At 45.0% G+C, this 20,202-nt stretch overlaps 1 protein-coding gene across 2 annotated transcripts in view; it reads left to right on the top strand.

The window, feature by feature from the left end:
* Nucleotides 1-20,202, top strand: part of LOC125462625 (ras association domain-containing protein 8-like) — an 84,760-nt gene that overhangs the window by 24,458 nt on the left and 40,100 nt on the right. The window contains exons 2-4 of one of the 2 annotated variants that reach the window (XM_048552844.2): nucleotides 8,538-8,792; nucleotides 13,179-14,083; nucleotides 17,035-17,704. In XM_048552844.2, coding sequence (XP_048408801.1) covers nucleotides 8,690-8,792; nucleotides 13,179-14,083; nucleotides 17,035-17,061 — 1,035 coding nt within the window. In that variant the 5' untranslated portion in view covers nucleotides 8,538-8,689 and the 3' untranslated portion in view covers nucleotides 17,062-17,704. Of the gene's footprint in view, nucleotides 1-8,537; nucleotides 8,793-13,178; nucleotides 14,084-17,034; nucleotides 17,705-20,202 lie in introns of those variants that run through there. The other variant, XM_048552843.2, reaches the window with a different exon arrangement.

The raw sequence follows: 20,202 nt of genomic DNA, 5'->3' as shown, positions 1-20,202 counted from the left end.
TAACCAACCTAGCCTGCACATCCCTGGACACTATGGGCAAGTTAGTATGGCTAATCCACCCTAACCTGCATATCTTTGGACTGTGGGAGGAAACCAGAGAACGCAGAGGAAACTCACACAAGACACAGGAAGAATGTGCAAACTTCACACAGTCGCCTGAAGGTGGAATTTAACCTGGGTCAGTGGTGCTGTGGGGCAGTAGTGCTACCCAGAGAGATGTCATGCCACAAAGTGGGTACAGTAGCAGAGATAGGGTGCGTATGAGGTGTTAGAGAGAAGATGGTAGCGTTTACACATCTAGCAATTAATAGTGAGTTTCAATGAGAAACTCATTGTTGCTTAGCAAGAATCTCGTCACACTGCTTCCGTAAAGCATAAAAGATGGAGCAAGTTGATCTGAATATTGATTTTTCCAATGAAGGGTCTAGGCCCAAAATGTCAGCTTTTGTGCTCCTGAGATGCTGCTTGGCCTGCTGTGTTCATCCAGCTCCACACTTTGTTATCTCGGATTCTCCAGCATCTGCAGTTCCCATTATCTTTGATTTGAATATTGAGACGGCCGCGCTACACTTGTCCCCAAATCTTTCCAAAAACCACAACATTCAGACCCCCATAAGATGCCACCCAATATTCCAGAACTCTGACACTCTTACAGTACCGATGAAAGGTCATCAGTTGAAAAGCTAATCTCTACTTCTCTCCACAGATGCTGACTGATGTGCTGAGAATTTTGTGCATTTTCTCTGCTTAGTCTCAGATTGTCAGCATTCATCGTATTTGGGTTTTAAATAGGCTCCAGCCAAGGTCAGAGGTCACTGACTCTGGCCTTGTTAACATCCAAGAATTTCACACAGTTTTAGAAATGGCCTAGTCAGTGACACCAAAACCCCTTAACAAATTAAGCAATGGTAGTGTAGTAGCTGCAGGCTAGGCCCTGAGATTTGGAATTATTTCCCTCTCTTTTAACATATGTTTTGAAGCCACATCATGTTTGGGATCTTTACAGAATGAGAGAAAGAAATGTCAAAAACTGAATCCAGGCTTAGACTTCAAAGGAATGCTATAATTTATACGTTAATAACTAAATACTGCGGTAAATGGTAGCCACGGAGATACCTGGCTCTGATTTTGTAGTTACATTTGGTAAAGACTAAATTATCCTCATGTGTTTATCTCCACGTGTTCTCAAGACTCTCTTATTCTAGAGTATTCTAGCTCCGCCGACTCACTAATTATGGTCAGTGATGTACAGCTATGTGACATCATTGCGAGGTTGCTCCGGGATCCTAAAACCCTTATACCACACTGTGGACCTTTCCATTTCTCTCGTCTTGAAAATACCTCCGAAAACATAGTTCATTGATAAAGCAATCTGCCGTAATGTCATATGTGACTTGGTAACAGACCTTGCATGACAATGTTGCTGTGAAGCATAGGGGATATTCTATTGTGTGAAAAAGGCACTACACAAATACATGATAAAATGTGAGGCTGGATGAACACAGCAGGCCAAGCAGCATCTCAGGAGCACAAAAGCTGACGTTTCGGGCCTAGACCCTTCATCTCTGACTCAGTGCATTATGCTCTAAGCCTCGACTGATATAGATTTATCAACATTAAACCATTAAACGGCAATAGACTGCAGGTAATAGTGACACCCGGACTGTTGATTCAGGCAGATTCCCTGCGTTGTTATGTTGTCACATCAGAAACTGATATTCTTCATTCGAATACCGTTCACAAGAAATGAGGATTCAGTACCTTGGCTGAGCAGGGCGGGTTTGGACTAACATAACTATCTGCACATGTAATTATTTCTACTGATAGCCTTAGCACAGGAGGTAGAACGCTGTCACAGAATTCTGCCAGTGCCGTAGTTGGCATGAGCACACAGGCCACTTCAAGATTTTCCAATCAGCATAGTGAAGTCGGTCATGGTTGTGAATCTGCGCTTGAGTTTGCTGGACAATCTTTCCCTGAATCATAGTGGGGAGGAGGAAGGGTTCAGAGCACACCGAGACAATGTAAACAACACTGCTCCTATCTGGACAGTATCTGCATTAAAGGAATGAGCAATACTCTCTGCTAAGATCTGTCCGCAGTTAATTATAATTGTGCACCAGTTGTAGTGGGGATGTGCTCCATCACTCAATGCAGACCTACCTCAGAGGCTTTGTTTTTGTATTATCTGTTGGTCAGGGCAACATAGTAAAGCATGTGTTTTGTTGAAGCGTGTTCACATAGCTGCATTTACTACGTGTTACTATCCTAACAGAATAGTGATGCCCTGGGTATCCTGGCAGCATTGAGAATCCCCATCTGTCAACATCAACCAAACATTGCACATGGGATCTACAAGTTATTGCTGTTAAAAACAACCCAGCAAAAAACTTTTAAAATATTGTGTGCGTTGCTCATTTTATAGACTCATAGAGTTACCCAGCACGGAAACAGACCCTTCAGTCCAACCAGTTCATGCTGACCACATTCCCAAACTAAACTAGTCCCACCTGCCTGCACTTGGTCCGGATCCATCCAATCCTTTCCAATTTGTGCCCGTATCCAAATGTCTTTTAAATTGTTGTAATTGTACCTGGACCCACTACTTTCTCAGACAGTTCATTCCACACACAAACCACTCGCTGCGGAAAAAGGTTGCCCCTCATGTTGTTTTAATTTTATTCTCCTCTAGCCTTAAAAATAAACCCCTAGTTTTGAACTCCCAGCTCTTAAGGAAAAGACCCTCACCATTCACCCCATCAATGCCCCTCATGATGTTAAAAACCTCAAAAAGGTCACCCCTCAACCTCCTATGCTCCAGTGAAAAAAAGTCCCAGTCTTTCCAGTCTATTTTTATACCTCAAACCATCCATTCCCAGCAATATCCTGGTAAATCTGTTATAAACTCTGTCCAGTTTAATAATATCCTTTCTATAACAGGGCAACCAGAACTGAACACAGTACTCCAGAAGATGCCTCACCAATATCCTGTACAACACCAACATAATGTCTAAGTCCTATACGCAAGAGTTTGAACAATAAAGGAAAGTGTGCTCAATGCCTTATTGACCACGCTGTCTACCTGCGACGCAAATTTCAATGAATTATGTACCTGGGCCCTGAGGTCTCTCTAATCTACAACACTACCCCAAAAATATTTGAGACTCAAACATAACAAGAATAGGGTTTCCTCTAAGCATCCCTCTCCTTTCTAGACAGCTTGTCAGGGTTGGGGATGACTTGGTTGCTCTCACCTTCAACAGGTTCTATAAGGATCGAAAAGTTCGATGAGCAATCTTTGCAATCACTTTGTTGACTGGCTTCGCCCTGCACATTCCTGATGGAGTCTCCCAATGTGGTCGATGCCTTCCCAAATGTCCCTTTTCCAGTTTGGTCTGTCACAAGACAGGATCTCCCATGAGATCTCACCCAGGGTGCATTAAAGATATGTCCCAAAGGATGGGGATGTTGATCAACAATCAACCAATTGTTTCGTAAAACTAATTTACCTTTAGGTAGCCCTGGAAAGAAAGGCTAGCATTTATGTTTATGTTGCTGTGTGTAGTTAGTGCTGGAGACACAGAAGTTGAATTTGCACACACAAACCTGAAGTCAGCAGTGAAATACAACCTTTTCCTTCAGCAAAATATTTCTCCCTAATGCAGCAATAACATAATATCTAGACATGGTCTTAAGATATTCAACAGATGTTTGTCACAGTTCTTGGCAAGTATAAATATTACAGTCACAGACTGTAATTAAAAGGTAGGCATTAGCTTAGTGGTATTATCACTAGACTGTTAATCCAGAGACTTGGTTAATGTTCTGGGGACCTAGGTTCGAATCCTACAATGCAGATGCTGGAGTTTGAAATCAATAAAAGTCTGGAAAGAAGAAGCTAATGATCCACAAAACCATTGCTGATTGTCAGGAAAAACTTCCAGCTGGATCCTTTAGCAGAGGAAATCTGCCATCCTCACCCAGTCTGGTCTATAGGTAGCTTTCAACCCCAGCAAAATAAAAGAGAAAGCAGCATCTAGGGATGGACAATAAAAGTTGGCCTGGCCAGCGATGCCTTTGCCCCATGGATGATTTAAATAAAAACACGCAGCAAAGAGCAATGAGATACACTTGTTAGCTGCTTAAGGGATATATATTTGGTAGGAGTCCTTCCTGGCTATCCTTCAGAATAGAGTTCTCTGGAAGTGCTGATAGGCTGTTGGATTTTCACAGGATCATGGAGATTCCGGATGACCTTTAAAAAAGGATGTGCAGGATCCAGACACGCCAAAAGCATTCCCACTATCTTTCTGGGAATGTCCTGTCAGGACCCAGTTCCAAATAGCACTTGGAGCTTCTAAGTCCTGCCTCAATTTCCAAAAATATTTCTAATCCACTTCATGTGGGAAAGATGAAGTCGGCAGTGAAATACAAGCATTTGCTCCTCATGCAGCAATGCTTACATTAGCTTCCATAACACAAGAACTAGACATAGTCTTAGAATATTCACTAGATGTTTAACATGGTTCTTGGTAAGTATAAATGTTACAGCCACAGGCACTTCAATATCTGGATTAATATTTAGTTATTTGGCTACAAACCATGTGTTATCCTTCAAGTAGCCCAAGTCTAAGATAGAGTGGGAGACCTTTATAGCTGAGTCACTTGCTAAGGACACAGTCATAATATCATGACCGTGTCTCTTAAAAGCATACTGCACACTGACTGGGGGACATAAATTGGCTGAGGAAAGGTTCTACAGTAGGGTAGCTGCTTGTGAATATCCTCTTCTTAGAGCAGAGTCAGGTAAAGAAAGCTAGATGCTGCTTTCTCTATTATTTTGCACTTTGATGTTTGATGGATGTGTATTAGTCAGGGACTCAGAGTCATTCAATCATGGGTTTCCTTCACACTCCGAAGCTGTGAAAATATAATTGAGGTCTATTACGGCACTGAGAGGGTGCTCCCCCACCCCCCGGCCTTTAGAATGTACCATTGTTCCACTGAGTCACCCAATCAAAGTCCTATCCCCCTCTTGCGTGGACATGAAATATCCCATTGGAGAGTTCTGTAGGAGATGGAACGGAAAACTCCCATATCTCCTGTTTATCAAGGTTTAACCCTCAACCATCATCACTCAATCAGGCCATTATCAGCATAAGAGCAGAGATTGGAGCATAAATAGGCCATTAAGTCCATTGAGACCACTCTACCATTCAATGAGATCAAGGCTGATCTGATAATCTTCAACTCAACTTTTCTGCTTTTCCCATAACCCTTGATTCCCACAATGATTAGAAATCTCTCTACCTCAGCCTTAAATGTACTTAATGACCCAATCTCAACAGGTCTCTGTGGTAAAGAATTCCACAGATTCACTATGCTCTGAAAGAAGAAATTCCTCCTTATCTCTGTCTCACATGTGCGGCTCCTCATTCTGGGATTGAGTCCTCTGGTCCTAGAATCCCTCACAAGGAGAAACAACATTTCCACATTTAACTTGTGAAATCTCCTAAAATCCTGTATGTTTCAGTCAGGTTGCGTCTCATCTTCTGAACTCCAATGAGCATGGGCGCAACCTGCTTGACTTCTCCTTCTAAACCAGTCCCTCCATGCCTGGTTGCAACCTAATGAACCACCTCTGGACTGCCTGCAATGCAACAATAATTTTCCTTAAATAAGGACCTCGAAGTCAACAAAAACCGAATGAACTGCGGAAGCTGTAAATCAGGAACACAAACAGAAGTTGCTGGGAAAGCTCACAGGTCCGGCAGCATCCATGAAGGAAAAAATAAGAGTTAACATTTTGGTCTGGTGGCCCTTTCTCAGAACTGCACATCAGTTCTGAGAAAGGGTCACTGGAACCAAAATGTTAACTCTGATTTTTTTATTTTCACAGATGTTGCCAGACCTGTTGACCTTTTCCAGCAACTTCTGTTTGTGTTCCTCAATCTCAATGCTGTTGGTGAGAATTTGCCGAATGAAATCTGGCTCCTATATTTCTGATCTTATAATAGTGGCTATGCATTAAAAAAAACTCATTAGTTGTAAATACAGCCCTTTATTTTATTTCCTTACTTTAGTCTGTTGTGAGCCATCGGTTTGTGATTCTGTCCTGATTGTAGATATGAATTAAACAAATAGTCGTATTTTTACTTTCAGTTGTGACCTTTCCTGTAGTGATTGGAATGAGATCAGCCAGGAGGATTTCATAGAATATGGGTTTCCTGATTGGGGTTATTAACCTGGTCCAATCAGGGAGCCCTGGCTGACAGATAAGAACAGGATTGTCAAACATTCTATTCAATCTGAGATGTGGCTCTGGAGGAGCTGGATCACTGTTGAGGGTGCTCTACGTGTAAAGAAAGTTTGACTTGGAGATGGGATACTGGCCTCCCTGGAGCTACTTCATTTCCCTTAGTATGTCAGCAGAATGCTGTTGTAGGCGTTACGGTCAACAATATCAGAGAGGATGCTGTGTTTTCTTACTGAGAGAAAAGCTGATAACAGCCATGGAATCTGACCACAAATATCTACCAATGTAGGAAGAGACAGTGGCTACATCTTGAAATGACCGTCATCCTTGCCTTCATTGCTCAGAACATTGAGTATAGGAGTTGGGATGTCATGTTGAGGTTGTACAGGATGTTGGTGAGGACTCTGCTGCAGTACTGTGCCCAGTTCAGGTTGCCCTGTTATAGGAAGGATAGCATTAAGCTGGAGAGGGTTCAGAAAAGATTTACAAGGATTTTGCCAGGAATGGAGGGTTTGAGATATAAAAATAGGCAGCTCTTCTTTCACTGGCGCATAGGAGGTTGAGGCATGACCTTATCGGAGTTTATAAAATCATGAGGGGCGCTGATGAGGTGAATGACAAGGGTCTTTACCCGAGGGTGAGGGAGTTCAGAACCAGGGGATATATTTTTAAGGTGAGCGGAGAAAAATTTAAAAAGGACATGAGGGACAACTTTTTTACACACAGTGGTTCCTGTGTGAAATGAACTTCCAGAGAAAGTGATGGATGCAGGTACAGTTACAACATCTAAAAGACATTTGGATAAGTACATGAATAGGAAAAGTTTGGTGGGATTTGGGCCAAATGCAGGCAGGTGGGACTAGTTTGGTTTGGGAACATGGTCGGCATGGACTAGTTGGACTGAAGGGTCTGTGTCCATTCTGTATGACAATGCCTATGTGACCATTACTTGATGGAGGTGAACACGAGACTGCATTGGAAATGCGTGGCATTGTATCAAACCTGGAAGGAATGTGTGACTGGGGGATGGTCATTCTGCAATTCAGTTGGATCATGGTAGATCTGTACTTCAGACCGTCAACCAGCAAAACTCAATCACAGCCTTTGAAAGGTCGAATTGTTCAGTTATCTCCTTGTGTTCCCTGCCCAAAGGCAGGTAATACACATACCTCCACTTAGGGTAGGTCAAGAGGGCAGGCTCGAAATCCTTCCTAGCTGGAATGGGGAAATGAAACTTGTGCTTTTAGCACTAAAATGCTCCACGCAGGCCATCTAGCCAATTGCTCCACTCCTTCCCCCAAAAGGGTTCAGGCTTGCTGTGGCAACATACACTTACATGCATGTTACAGCTTAGATCTATGGGCAGGAGAGGCTCTAATTTTGTCCCACACTATGGTTGACCAAGAATCTCTCCCCCTCCTGTTGCCCGTCATTAGTGCATGTTGAAAAGATTTACAATTTGAAACTCAATCCGGCTGTGTAAGAAATCGCTTCCTTTGGTCATCAAGTTCTGGATTGGGATTCGAGACTGGAATTTCTGGTTCAGAGATCAAGTGCTGGCACTGCGCTACGAGATCTCAATACTTGATATCCTTTGCGGAAAAAAAAATGATTCCATTATTGATTGAAATCAGGAAATAGTCCCTGGGGAAAACACAGGAAGATGGAGTTGAGTCTATTAATCCACCATGATTCCTTTGAACAGTGGAGCAGACTGAATGGTCTCTATCATTGCTCCTACATTGTGTGGTCTTATGGATTCCGGTATTAGAATAGAATCCCTATAGCATGGAAGCAGGCCACCCAGCCCATCAGGTCCACACCCAGCCTCTGAAGAGCATCCCACGCAGACCCACCCCATCCCTATAACACTGCATTTCCTCTGGCTAATCCAGCTAACTTGTACATCTTTCAACTGTGGGAGGAAACTGGAACAAACCCACACAGACCTATGGAGAACGTGCAAACCCACAGGCTGTCCCCTGGGGGAAGAATTGAACCCAAGTCCCTGATGCTGGGAGGTAGCAGTGCTAACCACTGAGCCACCAGGACAAACATCTCTAGTAGCTGCAAAAAGGGGTTGAAGAAAATACATGAGATGGATATAATTGAGAATAGCAAAGGACTGGGTATTGTGTTTATATTGAGCAAAGTGGTAGACACAGGCTGTGCATTCAATAATTGTAAACCATCACTTTAAAGATGTTTGTTGCGTTTTTTGCAGTAAAAGTGAATGTATTTCTTTCATATCAAAGTTCTAATTTTAACTTTCTTTTCCCAGATTCTGTCTTCACCCTGGTGAGACACATGTTCAGTCTCCATCTGAGGAGCGGCCAGTGAATCATCTTGAAGGTTCAGCTTTGAGGTGGCTCCCTCTTACCCCTTCTCATTCCCCTGACCACCTAACACTGCCTTCCACTGGAGCTAAGGGCCATGGAGTTGAAAGTGTGGGTGGACGGAGTTCAGAGAGTGGTCTGTGGAGTCAACGAGAAGACCACGTGCCAAGAGGTGGTCATAGCCCTGGCACAGGCCATGGGTAAGGAAAGTGTTCTCTGTCTGATGCTGGGTGGTACCTCGTTGGACTGAACTATATCTCTCAACATTCAGACTTTATTGCAAATCAGAACTGCCAGGATCACTCTCATCATATCAAGGATTTGGATGTTGGGGGTGTGGGCGTGGTCTGTACTCGTTGGAGTTTAGAAGATTGAGAATTGGCTTTAATGAAAATTTAAGATAGCTCAGAGGCTTGACAGGACAGATGTTGAGAGGTTAGAATTTATAACCATTGGCAGCTAGCATAGTGGCTGAGTGTTTAGAACTGCTGCCTCACAGTGCCATGGACCTGAATTCGAATCCATCCTCAGGTGACTGTGTGGAGTTTGCATGTCCCCCCTGTATCTGCATTGATTTCTTCCAGGAGCCCTGGTTTCCTCCTCCAGTCCAAAGACGTGCAGGTTATGTGGGTAGGCTATGCTAAATTGCTCAAAATGTGCAGGCTAGGTGTGTTAGCCATGGGAAAATGTGTGATAATGGGAATAGGGTGGGATGCTCTTCAAAGGCTCAGTGTAGACTCCATGGCCCAAACAGCCTCTATCTGCATTGTAGGGATTCTAAAATGTAATCTCATAGCAAGGGATTGCCAATTTAACACAGAGTGAGGAGGAAACTTCTTCTCGCATGGGGCAGTAAATGTGTGGAATTCTTTATGGCAGACAGCTGTTGGATTTGGATCATACTGAAGGCTGAGATTGAGAGATTTTTAATCTGTAAGAGAGAATGAAGGGTTGTGGGGAAAAGGCAGGAAAGTGGAGTTGAGGATTATCAGATCAGCCTTGACCTCATTGAATGGCAGAGCAGGCTCAGTGGTCTACTTCCCCCATTTTGTTTCGGTGCTCTCCTCATTTCACACAATTACTGTGGCCTGTTTGTGGGGCGTGGGAAGAGAAGTGATAATGGGCTTTGCCTGTGACTCTGACCCTTCAGAAATGTAAAGCCTAGGAGTCACGAGGGATGGAGGAATCGGGGAGGAATTTGTGTCCAATGGGGTGTTTCCAAATGTATCTACTTCCCTGAGGTCGCTCCCGGGTGGCTTTATTCTTATTCAAACAGCTGCTTTCCAAAAAACTGATAATTGGGTGCTGAAATAGGCTCCATCCTTGCACATTACTGGCAACAGCGGACAATAGAGTCTCTGGTTTTCAAAGGGGGAATTATTCTGCCTTTTTAATGCAGGAGGACAATTAGAAAATGGAAGCAAAAAAGGACCATTTTGTGGGACTAAAGTCTAGGCCAAAAGGACATCCAAATGGCAAATTATATTGGTTTGTGTGACTTTCTAGGCCTATAGACACTGTTTAAAACTAACATTTGATTCCCTGCTTGCAATAGTTCCCTGTTTTCTGATCCCTTTTTGAAATTGGGAAATTCTGGTCAGGCTTCCCATATTCTGGCCAGGCCCCACCACCTGGTTATATAGTGCGAGGAGAAACAGATATCCTCTCCCCATTGTTGACTCAGGCTTGCTTACCCTGGGGCCCACCTCACATCTACTCACCTTGCCACGATCACTGCTTTCCCTTTCTCCCCACCCAAGGGGTTGACTAGAAAGTTGCTTTTTAGCTGGGTTAGGCTGACCAGGCTGGGTGGATTAAAATGGACAAAATGCCTCTGGTGACACTAACAGTATACTCCAGTTGCTGAGATGAAGCCTGAGGCCTAATATCAGGCAAATGATGTTTGCCCTTCCTTATATGTTGAGAAACAGTCTGTTATGAATATTCAAAGTAAAGTTGTCAACATCATCCCTGAGGGAGAGAAGAATCTTTAAACTGGGAAGAGATTGGCTTAAGTAGAATGCTTTAATAAAAAGCAAAACTCGTGGTACTACTACTCAGTTAGTTTCTCTGGGGCAGTTGAAGTAAAAACTATCCCCTGGAATCCTGATTTTTCTTGGACTTCCCTCTGCATTTCTGACAAAGTTAAATTGGGGTGCAGCAGCGGATTGACAGAGGGATTCAATGCATTGACCCCTCACTGCCAACATTGACCCCTCACTGCCAACATTGACCCCTCACTGCCAACATTGCCATTTTCGTCCAATGTCGACACACAGTTGTCAGCCGAGGTGATGGCTGCCCCATCTGCTGGAAACAGCAGGCATTGCAGCTTTCTCAGCAAAATTAGAGCACCCTAAGCTGGAAGCTAAACTGGACAATTAAGTCGGGGAAGAGATCTTCTGGACATCATCATTGGTAACAAACAAAGGAACGTTTGACCCAATTGTAATGTATTCTACAGGCTGCTATTTTAACTCAGGTGTTATTACAGCTTTATGTCAAATGTATCCTGACATCCGCTGAATTAATGGACAAAGAAACAGCTTATAAAGTGGCTTTTGGTATTTCTCAGCTGATGGCATCACTGGTCATTTTTTTAGCTGTTGTGTAACGGGCCAGGTAATGAACTTGTCAGGAATGTGTTCATGCATTACAGCTCGAATGATTACTGCCCCACAGTTCAGCCCGAATAAAAAGCTGGAATTTATACAGTGCCCTTCACAACCACCAGATGGCTCAAAGCACTGTACAGCCAATGTAACGCTGTCCCTGTTGTAGGACATATGGCGGACAATTTTCATCCAGCAAGCTCCCACAGACGTAATAAGATCAGATAATTTTGCCACATTTTGCAATATTAAGTGAAAGGCAAAATTTGCATAAAACACTGGGAATAACTCCCCTGCTGTTCTTCAAAGTGTAGCGTCATGCAATCTTTAACAGAGTCATGAGGGTCAGATGAGGTTAGCTTCTAACCTGAAAGACAGCACCTCAGACAGTGTCAGTTTAGAGATTTACACGAGTTCTGAGGCTGCATTTTACAGACCTCACACAATACAACCCCCTCTCCAAAAAAAAATGCATGTTTTTGGCAGGTGAGTGTAAACATGGCAGCAATAAGCAAAATACTTCTGATGCTGAAAATCTGAAACAAATGCAGGGAGTGCTGGAGAAACTCAGCACCATCTGTGGAGATGGAAACAGAGTGAAACTTTCAAATCTGGTACAGCTTCTTCTGAACTGGGTCTGCTTCACTTCTGAAGAAGAGACATTAACTCTGTTGCTCTCTCCAAATATGATGGGTTTAATGTTTTAGCAAAGGTCTGTAGCTCGGGTTGCGGATGGAGTTTTTGGTTGGTTCACCGAGCTGGGTGGTTTTTGTGCGAATGTTTTATCTCCCTTCAAGGTGACCTCTTCAGTGCTATTGTTCTGTCCTGTGCTGAATTTACATGGAACATAAACAAAGCTGCTGGAAAAGCTCAACAGGTCTGGCAGCATTTGTGAAGGAGAAAACAGAGTTAACATTTCAGGTCTGGTGACCCTTCCTCAGAACGGCATTTATATGGTCCGGTTTGTCACTGTATTGTACTGCTATGTAGATGGGGGCAATTTCAACACGTTTGCTTCTCGCACCGATGGTTGAAAACTAGGCCTCCAGGAATTCTCATGCTTGTCTTTGTTTTGCATGTCCCAGTACTGTTGCTTTGTCCCAGTTAAACTAATATCCTTCTGTGTCAGAGTGTATTGAAACGAAGGAGAATTGGTCGGATTGTTTCACTGCGAATTGGTGTTTAAGTACCCAGGTTTCCTGCTCATCTGTCCCATGTAGTGTTTCTCGCAGTTGTTGCAAGGTATTTTATATATCACATTTGTCCTTATTTTGGGTACGGGTCTTTCATCTTTGAGAGTAACTGGCTGTTGGTTTGTGTGCTCGCGTTATTCCAAGAGGCCGTAGGGAGTCTTATAGTCAGTTCTGATGTGTTTCTAATATAGTTTAGGGTGGCCAGTGTGTTGGGGCACACAGTGTTCTGTGTTGTTTATTTGCTAGGCATCGGCAGCTGAAGCTGTTAGAATACCCATTGCTCATGTGGGTGTTCCTCTTAGTTTTTGTGCAGCTGTGGGGTGTTGCAGTGTGTAGAAGGGTTTCAGTTTAACTGGGATAAAGTAACAGCGCTGGGACAGCAAAGCAAAGCCGAGCACGAAGCCGCCTGGAAGCCTGGTTTTTGACCACTGGCTTGATAAACAAACAGCGATACAGCCCTGAATGTGTCATGTAGAAGGGAGATGAAACGAAAACCAGTCAGCTCAGCGAACCAACCAACAACTCCAAATATGACAGATATGACTAGCTACAATCCTCAAGCAAACCTACAGGAGGTGGGTAAATTGCCCTCCTATCTGCCCGGCCTTAAGCCTATTGAGCTGCTATATAAATGCAAGTTGTGAAAGGTGCTATATCAATGCAGAGCCCTTTCTTTCTACTGCACTGAAGGATCCCAGGGGGAGTCTGTGAGCCACATCTCATTTTCCTCATGTCATGGAAACCCGGTGTTAGCAACCCTCTTTCTCCATTTGATTTGCAGGCCGCACTGGGCGTTACACTCTAAAGGAAAAGTGGAAGGACATTGAAAGGCATTTCACACCAGATGAGAAACTCTTGCCATCCCTCAGTAAGTGGGGCCAACAAACGAAAGACGTTCAGCTGATACTAAACCGCACCGGGCCTTCCCTCAGCCTGCAGCCTGTGTCAGAGAAGCACAGAAGGTCAGAGAGGAGTGTTTACAGACAGAGCCTACCTCCGTTAGCAAAACTACGGAGTAAGAGTGACAAAAACAGTCACGTGAAGGAAGCTAAGAGGAAGTCCCTAAATTTTGCTGAAGGGGCTCGAGAGTGGCTGGGATCGTTTGGGAAGAGCAAGGAAGGAAAGGTCAAGAGTAAAGACCCGGGGCCTGAGAAGAAGGCCTCAAATTCTGACCAACATCTAGGAGAGGAGCTGAACCAGCTGCTGCAGCGTCAGCGACGGAAGCTGACAAGTATCCAAGCTGATTTGGAGGCGAGTGAAATGGAAATTGCGAAGCTACAGGAAGACAATGAGCCAGACACCCACGAGGAGATCGTCAGGCTCCAGGAGCTGATAGGTGAGAGGAGCACGGAGGCCGAGGAGGTGGAATTCTGGGAGAACGAACTGAAAGCCGAGCAGCTCCATGGGGCAGAGCTCCAGGAGCAGCTGGAGGAAATGAAGGAGAAACTGGAGGAGTGCGAGGAGAAACTGAGGGACTGTCTGCTGAAAGCCCAGGACCTGGAGGCTGATCTGGAGATTGTCAGGTCTCAGAGGGAATGGCAAGAGTCCAAATCCTGCCATGACATCAGGATCAAGGTAGAGGAACTGAAAGAGGAAATAACTGTTAAATCTCAGGAAGCTGTACGACTGGAGCAGGATGTAAGGCTGGTGGAGAAGGTCATTGAGAGGGTGGAAAATGAAATTCAGGTCAGTCTGTAGGGGGATTTTGGACAAACCTGGTGACATTTTTGTGTTTGTATGTTTAATTTGTCATTGCTTAGAGACTAAAGGATGTTGTTATTGGACTTTACAGCAAATAAACAAGTTGTGTCCACTTGTACCCAGGAAAAGTATACCCTCTATGTGACTGTACCATGTCAAAGGGCCAACTGAAAACAGGCCCTCTCCTAAAAATTCCGATGGTCTTTCATTACACACACACAGACACACATTCTCTCTCTCTCAAACACATACACACACAGAATCAAACATAGACACACACACACACACACACAGACGTATACACAGACATGCACTCTCTCTCTCTCACACAGACTCAGACAGACATGCATAAACACACACATACTCAGACACACACACTCTCTCTCTCTCTCTCCCCCCCTCTCTCTCTTACACACAGAGATGCACGCGCGCGCGCACACAGACACACACACACACACAAACTAACCTGCAGTACTGAGGTTAATTGTAAGATCTTTACCACTAATCTATTCAGCTAATTGAACAGTGAATGTGATTGAAGGTATCACCCTCACACCCCTCTGGCTGTCACTCACTCTGCTGTAATCCTTTGATAACTAATCTTGACTGATATTGTACCTACTGGGACCTCACAAGTTGCAAACATTTGAGAGTCCTGCATTGCACTGAGTTCCAGACTCAGGGCAGCTCGACCAATAATGAGGACCCAGCTCATGACACCAAATAAAACCTAAGCCCTTATCCAAAACAAGGAAATGAATCGAGGAAACTGTAAGGTGAGAACTAGGTTTTGTAGCTCTTACAATAACAGCCGGAAATGGCCAGCTTGCCTAATAAACCTGTGCCACATCCCTCGTAACAGGAACATCCTGACTAAATGTTTCTATCCCACTTCACACTCTCAATTTCCAAACATGTACAGCTATGGAATCACCTGGGAGATGGGACCAGTAAGGGGTGGAAGACCTCTGGGATAGTCCCTCACCACCTGTTTCGGCAAATGAGAGTGAGCCCAGGAGATCACAGGGCCTTGAGTGTGTCTCAACTGTTAGCCTTCAATTTGTGCTGATCTCTGACCACACATAGTCCCTAATCCAGTCAGGAACCAGAATCACAGAATCCCTACAGTGTGGCAACAGATCTTTTGGCCCATTGAGTCCACACTGAACCTCCAAAGAACATCCCACCAGACCCATCCCTCTACTCTAACCCCATAAACCCACATTAACCAGGGCTAATCTACCAAGCCTGGACACTATGGGAAATTTACCACGGCCAATCCACCTTAGTTGTACATATTTGGACTATAGGAGGAAGCCAGAACACCCAGAGGACACCACACAGTCACAGGGAGAATGTGCAAACTCCGCACAGACAGTTGCCCGAGGGCTGGAATCAAACCCGGGTCCCTGACACTGTGAGGCTGCAGCGCTAACCACTGAGCCACAATCTCCAGTGTTCCATTCTGGTTCAAATCTAACATCCCAAAACAGTAAAACAATAAGCACCAGAAAAATAATCTCAAAGGACAGGTTTGGTTCTAAGTGGGAGGTTTCAAAGTGTGAAAATCCTTGAGCATATTTTCTCTGGGTTTCCAGATGCTGGCTGTGTTTCAGAGACAAAAACAGAAGTTGCTGGAAAAGCTTAGCAGGTCTGGCAGCATCTGTGGGGAGACATCAGAGTTTACATTTCACGTGCAGTGACCCTTCGTCAGAACTGATGTTAGCTAGGAAAAAAGTTGGTTTCCACGGAGAAGACGGGGCGCAGGCAGGGAGTAAACAATAGATGAAGATAGAGCCCAAAAAAAAGAGAAGGACAGAAACTGCTGGTAAAGCTCAGCAGGTCTGACAGCATCTGTGAAGAAAAGATAAGAGGTAACGTTTTAGGTCTGGTGACTCTTACTGAAAAAAGAGAAGGACAGTTGGACAGGCAAAGGAGTGGGTAACAATCAGCTGAGGAGAATGAATAGCTGCTAATGCAGACAGTTAGTGGTCAACAATGAGTGTGTGTATTATCAGACCCTGTGATAATAAAGCCTGGTGTGTAGGGGCTGGAGTAAGGATGCAGGAGAAGGCGCCTCAAGCCCTAAAATTGTTGAACCTGATATTGGTTCTAGAAGATAATAAAGTGTGAGGCTGGATGAACACAGCAGGCCAAGCAGCATCTCAGGAGCACAAAAGCTGATGTTTCGGGCCTAGACCCTTCATCAGCTCTAGAAGGCTGGAGGAAGTGTGTCAGAGAGCCTGGCAGCACACACAGTGTGACCCAGTCACAGGTTAAGGTGAACTCATATGGAATATTGTGATGTGGAATGTACGTGCAGCTTCCAACAGCCTTGGATCATATGCCTGTAATAGGGTTCGTGGGCCAATCAGGTGCTTATTATTAGGAGCATTGCTCAGCCAATTCAATCACATCATGCGGACTTGTGGGGGCAGTTTCTGCTGCCTTGTATAACCATACATTTATCCAAATCATACATCATCTGCCATGCATTACCCAATTCACTCAACTTACCCAAATCACATTGAAGCATTTCTGCATTCTCGTCACTGCACACCTTCCCTCCCAGCTTTGCATTATCTGCACACTTGGCGATACAACATATGGTCAGCTGCATGAGTTCTGCCTGGAGACCAAGGGTTACACCTGTACTTACAGCTGCCAACTCTGGAGTTATGCAGGGAGGTTTCATCCTATGACTTCCTGCCTCCAACTGCCCTCACCGTCGAACCTTCAACATCTCCATCCTCATGGTACATTCCTTTCCCAGAAACAAGCAAGAATTGAGCAGCCTGTTTGTCGTTCAATGGGTTGTCTCTTAACCTGCCGACAGCCAACTATTTTACTTCCCCCCTCTCTAATATTTGGATGTATGAATAGCAAAAGTATTCAAGAAAGATGAAAACAAAAGTTAACTCTTTTTTCTGATTTAGCTCTCCTTTTTCTCCTTGATCAACTGAGGCCGTGTCCAATGTTAACCAGGAGATGCCAGGCCTGTCAGCCCTACAGTGTCTAGCCTTATCAGAGAGCATTTAAGCAGCTCAGAGAACAAGCCTATTCCAGTTGCACACAAGCCTGTGTGTTCCTCTCCTGAGCTGTTGGAGGAGTTTCCTGCACAACGATAAACCTAATTGGTTTTGCACAGCTAGATGCTTGATGAATATCTACATCTGCCTGAAGTCTTCGACGTAGAAACAAAGGAGCAAGATTAGGCCATTCAGTCCAACGAGCATACTCTGCCATTCCATTAGATTGTGGTTGATCTGGGTGTGGTCTCAACATCACCTTTGTGCCTGTGAATGTTCCCCATTCCCCGCCCTCTGTCACACATTCCCTCCCTCACCCTCTCTCAATCCCCCTCCCATTCCCCGCCCTCTGTCACACATTCCCTCCTTCACCCTCTCTCAATCCCCCTCCCACTCTCCCATTCCCCACCTCCGTCTCACGTTCCTTCTTCCCCCATTCTCCTCCCCCTGTCCCACACTCCTTCTCTCCCATCCCCCTCCCTCTTTCCCATCCTCCTCCTTCACTCTCCCATCCTCCTCCATCTCTCCTATCAGTAGCATGGTAGCTCAGTGGTTAGCACCGCTGCTTCACAGCGCCAGGGACCTGGATCCAGTTCAACCCTCGGGTCACTGCCTGTGTGGAATTTGCACATTCTCACTGTGTCTGTGTGGGTTTCGTTCAGGTGCTCCTGTTTCCTCCCACGCTTCAAAGATGTAGGTGGATTGGCCATGCTAAATTGCCCATTGTCCCGGGATATGCAAGCGAGGTGGATCAGCAATGGGAAATACAGGGTTACAGGGATAAGATAGGGGGATGGGTCTGGGTGGGATGCTCTTCGGAGGGTCAGTGTGGACTAGATGGGCCAAATGACATGCTTTCATGCTATAGGGGTTCTAAGATCTTTCTCACATTCCTCTCCCTTTCTCCCACACCCTCTCCCATTCCCCACCCACCTTGATCCCTTGGGTGTGGAAGTGATGTTCCACAGCAGTCTGCAATCTGTGCACTTTGACCATCCAGCCATTGTCCATGTTATTTCCAATCCTGACCTCTGGCCTTCAACTGCAGCTCTCTGATATTCCCCACACGCTCCCCAGCTCAGGAACAGCCATTTCCATTCCCTGACCTGAGTTCAGGTGGGACTGGTGATCGAACCTGCAACTGGCCTGGCTTGGCTACTAGCTGAGTAAAGTTCGCTGCGCGTTTAATGGAAATGTCTTGATTGAGCTTTAAGGTTTGGTACTGGTGTGCTCCTTGACCAATGTTCTGTGTTGAAATGCCCCTCTCCCTAGGCTTATCCCAAGTTACACAGGGTCACCATGGTTCTGGTTGACCATTCTTCATGTGAGGACCTGGAGAGTGATAGATACATTTCCCATTGCCAACCTTCCCCACTTATCCAGGTTGTATATGAGCACCAGTGACTGGCTACTATGGCCTGCAGAATCGGCGGGGGGAGGGGGGGCTTAATCCTGAAGTCTTCCAGGTCAGAGTCAGACTGCATGCCACAACTGTGCCCCTTCAACTCCTATTAAAATAGCCATTGATTAAAAAACATGGATTCGATTGATGGGGTTGCTAGCAATCTTGCGGTTGATGCCATTAAAATCATAGAATCCCTACAGTGGGGAAACAGGCCATTGAGCCCATCAAGTCCACACTGACTACCCAAAGAACATCCCACACAGACCCACCCCATTTTGCTGTCATCTTACATTTCCCATGCCCAATCTGCCTAACCTACACATCCCTGGTCACTACAATTTGGCATTGCCAATCCACCTCACCTACACGTCTATGGAGTGTGAGGGAAACTGGAGCACCCAGAGAAAACTGAAACAGATATGGGAGAATGCGCAAACTTCACACTGCCTGAGGGTGGGATTGAACCCAGGCCCCTGGTGATGTGAGGCAGCAGTGCTAACCGCTGAGCCACTGTGCCATGTATGCCTCCCAAATCCTGCCCCTGCCACCACTGTTGGGAAGATTACGTCTGGAAACATATTCAAACCGAACAGAGAATAGGTATTTTAATTTGCTGGACTTGGATCTAGCTGTGCTCACTGAGCTGCGCCAGCAACTCTTGTTTTCCACCTCTTTCACTAACCCAGAGGGTTTAGATGTTGTAATATGATTTGAGAGATTACATCCAGACAATTTCAACCTTCCTAGATCGCACCTGGCATGACCAGAAACCGAGTGTCTCGTGGAGCTTCCACAGTGTGATCAACATAGTTCAAATTAACACGCGATCTTTTCTTGGTAATTCTATCGATGTATAATGTCAGCTATTGTTTATTGCTGCATTCTGTATGAGTCCTAAATTTTGAGTCTGTTTGTACATGGCAAAGTTTCCTGTAATGACCCCTTTCTATGTAAATAAAGTTATATTTCATATCTAAGTCATCAAAACAATCATTCTTTTCAGATATCACCTCCTGAATTTTATATCACTAAAGCTTCTGAGGACTTTTGTACTGACTGGACAATTGAAAAAGGCATTCCTTCCCCTCACTCACCACCCCTCACCCCCACACTCAATTCAATCACCTCACACCTAGACCCCAACCTCATTCACCTCACATCACCCAACCTCATCACCTCACACCCACTTCACACTCAACTCATTCACCTCATGCTCACCCTGTCCTCCTTCATCTCGCACCTACCTCACACTCGACCCAAACTCATGCACTGTAGACTCAACTCATTCATCACATATCCACTTCACACCCACCTTATACCCACTCTGACCTCATTCAAATCAGACTGATTTCAAACTTAACTCATTCACCTCACACCTACCTCACACTCACTGTGACCTCATTCATTTCACACTCTACTCACACCCACCTCCCACCTCTTCCTCAGCCTCACCCTGACCTCATTCAACTCCTCATCTTCACCCCTACCTCACACTCACTGTGACCTCATTCACCTCACACTCACCTCACCCTCATTCAGCTCATACTCCCTTCACCCCCACCTCACACTCGCCCTCATATCACACTCACAAGCACCCGATTCACCTCATACTCACCTCAGTCCACACCTGACCCTCAACTTTACTTGAATGAAAGCAATGTTTTTCCTCC

This window comes from Stegostoma tigrinum, chromosome 21 (genome assembly GCF_030684315.1).
Source record: "Stegostoma tigrinum isolate sSteTig4 chromosome 21, sSteTig4.hap1, whole genome shotgun sequence".
Taxonomy (NCBI): Eukaryota; Metazoa; Chordata; class Chondrichthyes; order Orectolobiformes; family Stegostomatidae; genus Stegostoma; species Stegostoma tigrinum.
Note: the sequence above shows the minus strand (reverse complement) of the source record. Positions and strands in the feature narration are given on the sequence as shown.